Here is a 4,771-nt window from a genome sequence, read left to right as displayed (position 1 = left end):
CCGTTTACCAAAAGTGAATAGGATCTGACAAAATCCCTGAATTTCTTATATAGTTTTATCCTGACTAGAAATCCGGGCGACCAAACGCTGCCTATATGGAACAACAAATCTCCATTTCTCTGCGTAAAGTTATCAAGGTGTGACGAGGTATATGGGAATCATTTGGCCATTTCATAAGTCTAGGCGGTCCCTTTGCAAAGTTTGTCAAGTACAAGGCCTCGTTATAACTTTCTTCAAATAGAAATGTTGTGTAAATTTAAATAATTTATCATAATATTTGATGGAAAGTGTGTATTGAGAGGCTTTCCTCACCAAAAGGAGTTCAGTAGCAGAGATATTTTATTGAGGGCAAGTGCCCCCACCGACTTTCTTTTTTCCTTTAATCATTGTACATTCTTGTAAGCAATCATTGTACATTCTTGTAAGCAATGAGAAACTTTGATTTGATTTTGCTTTTATTCGACATTTTGACCATCACAAACTTTACTCTGTTTTGCATTTTGCCTTGTATTCAAATTATGCTTGGATTTATACATCGTCATTAGCTTTTCTACAGATGAAAAATCATCACAATAAATTAATAAAATCGAACTGATTAGCAATATTATATTAATGCGCCCACGTCAAGACCGTCTAGCTATCGGGAGTATTCAAACTACAAATGGACCAAAAATTAGGGTTTCTCATAATATTACTTTCTTAGTCTCCCATTGAAGATGTAATCTACAGATTTAGAGATAATAACATAAGCAGTCTCTGAACTTTAACCCAATATGCAACATGATCTCTGAACTTTTAATTTGTTCAATATGTCATTGAACTTTAGCTCAATGTTCAATGTGGTCCATGAACTTTTAATCTATACAATGTGGCCCCTGGACTTTTGGTACATGTTCAATGTAATGCAGTCCTTGAACTTGAATTAATGGAAAGACTATATTGAACATTTTCATCCATGTACCAAAAGTTTAGGAATGACATTAGACAAATTAAAAGTTCAGGAATCATATTTCAAATTGGGTTAAAGTTCAGGGATCAGGTTACACATAAGGATAAAGTTCATGAACTATTCGTGTCATTTTTTCATAGATTTATAGATAGCGGCTGACGATGAAATTCCAGCCAACCTCTAGATATTTGATCTTAGTCGTCAACTTTAGATCAATTTTTATTGTGGCTAAGCATCAAAAGGCGAAACAAATTGCCCCTTTCCTACTCCTGTCCTTTTCCATATCTTCAGTCTTAAGCTCGATATAGAGACAGATCTGTCGTCGCCCATCGCCGTCGCTCCATCTCCTCATCTCCACCGAGAAAATATTGGGGTACCCAAGTGATTCCACATCAGCAAAATACAAATCCACTCATCGTGCGACAAGTGTCCCTTGCGGGGCCCACCTAATCAAATCTCTACCAATCTCCGTTTGCCTCTCTCCTCTCTCTCCCCTGTTTCTCATCTTCTTCATCGTTTCTTCACAGCTCCGCTTGCTCTCTGCTCTCTCCTTTTCATTTCTTTCGCTTTGGCCTGTGGCCGGTACACGGCCGTGGCCGGCGACCGGCCACAGGCGAGGGTCGCTTTTCATTTCGGTCGCCTTTTTGGTTTGTCTGCTGAATGAAACCGCGAGTTTTTACACGGAGAGACAGTTGAAGATGGAAAGGGAGGGGGCACAAAACAAGAGGAGGCGTTCTTTGTAACATCCCCCACCCAACCCCACAGCAATATAAGGAAGATGGGTTTGGTACTTCGGTGCTGATTTCGATGATTCTGGTTCGATTGTCGAGTTCTTGGTGCTGCTTACCCACCTCTCGCTTGGGCGTGGTCCAAGGGTTTGATTCATCGCGCGGGCTCGATTTGATGTTGGGGTTACGGGTCGCTGTAGTTGAATTCCTTTCCGCTGCTGAAGCTGTGATGAAGATGTAGGGACCTTATGATTGACATGTAAAAGCGGAGTTTTTCCCATCATTCTCGTTTTCTCGGACATCTTTTCTGCCTTTTTTGCTGCTGAGATAGGGTTGGTGACGTCCTCACTTACGTAAAAGCATGATCTTGCGCACAATTTACCCGAATCGATCATTGTTTTCTCTGTAAATACAAACACCCACAAGTTCTGTGTCCAGCAATATAATACATGATTTGCTGTGCTTATGGCTCCAGTTGCCACTAAGCTCTTGCTCACCGACCTCGCGTCCGGCATCGACCGCGTGCCCAACAATTACATCCGGCCCGAGGCTGACCGCCCAAACCTCACTGAGATCGAGGCCTCAGATGCCTCCACCATCCCACTCATTGATCTCCAAGGCCTCTCTGGTCCCAACCGTGATGATGTTATCAGACAGATTGGTCAGGCATGCCAACAAGATGGTTTCTTTCAGGTACAACATTAGTATATCGAACCGCGGGTTAGCTAAAAAATGCTAAATATGCAAAAGGGTGTCGCTTAAAACTCGGTGGATATGATCATCCCGTTATGAGTTTTTGCTCTATCTCGCGTGATTCTGCTCAACATTTTCTTTGGCAGATCAAGAACCATGGGATACCGGAAGAGATGGTGCAGGCCATCCTGAATATAGCCAGGGAATTTTTCCGGTTGCCGGAGAGCGAGAGGCTGAAGAGTTACTCCGATGACCCGTCCAAATCGACCAGGCTTTCGACTAGCTTTAATGTCAAGACCGAGAAGGTGTCTAACTGGAGGGACTTCTTGAGACTCCATTGCTACCCTCTTGAAGAGTACATGCATGAGTGGCCGACCAATCCTCCATCATTCAGGTAATAAACGAAGCTTATTCTCATCATGTCATTTATTTATTTTGACTCAAATGTTCAACATTAATTAATGTTTTATTTTAATATATATTTTCAATTGGGATGGCTTAGTGGTTAGAGAATGAACTTGCGTGTCTTTATAAGATGCACAATGGGTTTGATTATCCCTATCATCACGCGTAAGCAATTTCTATTTGGATCATCATTCAAATTATGACTCGATCTTATTTGATCCATAAGATTTCTGGCTATTTTTTAGGCCCAAGATATGTACCATATGAGGTGGAGCTTCCTTCTAAACAGAAAAATGGGAAATATGTAGACACACATGATCTTAGTAATATTCAAACGCTGAAGATTCATGTTGATCATGAAGATTTCACGAGCTTTCTCCGGTGAAGTTTGGAAAGTTAAAAGCTTGCTCGCTGCTGTTCCTAAAGTCTGATATTAGCTAAACAAAAAGATTGCAAGATCGAGAATCTCTCAAGAGAAGAAATGTAGGATCCAAGAAAATAAGGGGAAGAGCATACTTTTCACCAACAGACAATGCTGATTAAAATGGAATGTCAGCCAATCAGAGTTCACAAAAAAAAAGTGGTACTTTCTAATGATTTATTTTGACTGCCACGTCGTGGAAGTATGAAAGAGCATACCTAAAAGTTCTCGAATTTTTTTTTCCAAACTTCAAGTGTCTCGGCTTGCTGGCACATGTTAACTGCATTGCGGTTCAATCTTCTTGACTAGCAGGAAGGAGGTGGGTGAGTATTGCACTAGAGTAAGAGATCTGGTGCTCAAACTGTTGGAAGCCATTTCAGAAAGCTTGGGGCTTGACAGGGATTACATAAGCAACAACTTGGGCAAGCATGGTCAGCACATGGCTATGAACTACTATCCACCGTGCCCACAGCCCGAGCTTACATACGGGTTGCCGGCCCACACCGACCAGAACTTAATCACCATCCTTCTTCAGGACGATGTGCCTGGGTTACATGTCCTTAGGAATGGAAAATGGGTTGCTGTCAATCCCATCCCCAACACCTTCATTGTCAACATAGGAGATCAAATGCAGGTACTTCGGCTACATTCTTCTAAACCATGTCAAGTATGAGACTCTAAGCTAATGAGGAGGATAATTCGGTACAACAAATCATAAAAACTGGAAGGAGCGACTTTTTTAGCTTAGTACAAGAAACAAAAATTGCGTAGTTTTTTCTGGCCGATGACTATTGATTCCATCATTTTGCACAAGTCCATCATTTGTTTTCCGAACGAGTCTTAGAACTGGAACATGATTGTTATTTGAATCAGGTCATTAGCAATGACAAGTGCAAGAGCATACTTCATAGAGCAGTGGTGAACTGTGACAGGGAGAGAATCTCCATTCCAACCTTTTATTGCCCATCCCCAGAAGCCATAATTGAACCTGCTCTGGGCTTGATTGACCGTGAACATCCTGCAGTTTACAGGAGCTTCAAGTATGAAGATTATTACCACAAGTTCTGGAACAGAGGACTCGAGACTGAATGTTGCTTGGACATGTTCAAGACACTCTCGGCTTAAGATTTATTTAAAACTTCTGGATGACAATAAATCAGGTCTGTTATGTGTCGATTTATTTAAGGTTGGGTCATGATATTTGTTAAAACAATATAAAATTGACTTTTGAAGATTTAAGCATGTGAGCTGTTGGGTTCTAGATTTGGTTGTTAGTATTCTTCAAAGGATGTCTTGATTTATGGTGGGTGTCAGAATGAAAACGAAGACAAAAGGAAATTCGCATGATTTATGGTGGGCTATCCTTGTGTAGCCGCTCCACCATTCAACAATGAGTAAAATGCTTTCATAAGGAAAAGATGAGCTCTTGTTGGGTTTTGTCAAAGAACGCGAAGTTCCAACAATTTTCAGAAGGAGCTGATCGAAGACTTCATAGCTATTGGCTCATTTGATGTATGTTTTTTGGTTTGGCATTTTGTCCTTAGGATTGTATATGTGTAGGCTGTTTGTCTTCAT

General features: G+C 41.0%; 1 protein-coding gene across 1 annotated transcript; it reads left to right on the top strand.

The window, feature by feature from the left end:
* Positions 1-1,601: 1,601 nt before the first annotated feature.
* LOC115675398 (protein DMR6-LIKE OXYGENASE 2-like) lies at positions 1,602-4,457 on the top strand. The gene is made up of 4 exons (XM_030598024.2): positions 1,602-2,370; positions 2,517-2,764; positions 3,509-3,830; positions 4,070-4,457. The coding sequence occupies exons 1-4, from the start codon at positions 2,143-2,145 to the stop codon at positions 4,319-4,321; spliced, it is 1,050 nt and encodes a 349-aa protein (XP_030453884.1). The 5' UTR covers positions 1,602-2,142; the 3' UTR covers positions 4,322-4,457.
* The last annotated feature ends 314 nt before the right edge of the window (positions 4,458-4,771 follow it).

The sequence above is a fragment of the Syzygium oleosum genome, unplaced genomic scaffold (assembly GCF_021117445.2).
Source record: "Syzygium oleosum isolate NSW1041296 unplaced genomic scaffold, Sole_v2.1 Sole_v2.15, whole genome shotgun sequence".
Taxonomy (NCBI): Eukaryota; Viridiplantae; Streptophyta; class Magnoliopsida; order Myrtales; family Myrtaceae; genus Syzygium; species Syzygium oleosum.
This window is presented reverse-complemented; position numbering and strand designations above follow the sequence as displayed.

What these genes read in the sequence shown, in the direction of transcription:
- LOC115675398 (XM_030598024.2), top strand. Translation starts at nt 2,143, where the DNA reads ATGGCTCCAGTTGCCACTAAGCTCTTGCTCACCGACCTCGCGTCCGGC. An exon ending in ACCAATCCTCCATCATTCAG is followed by an intron (nt 2,765 to 3,508) that starts GTAATAAACGAA and finishes CTTGACTAGCAG; the next exon opens with GAAGGAGGTGGGTGAGTATT. An exon ending in ACATAGGAGATCAAATGCAG is followed by an intron (nt 3,831 to 4,069) that starts GTACTTCGGCTA and finishes TATTTGAATCAG; the next exon opens with GTCATTAGCAATGACAAGTG.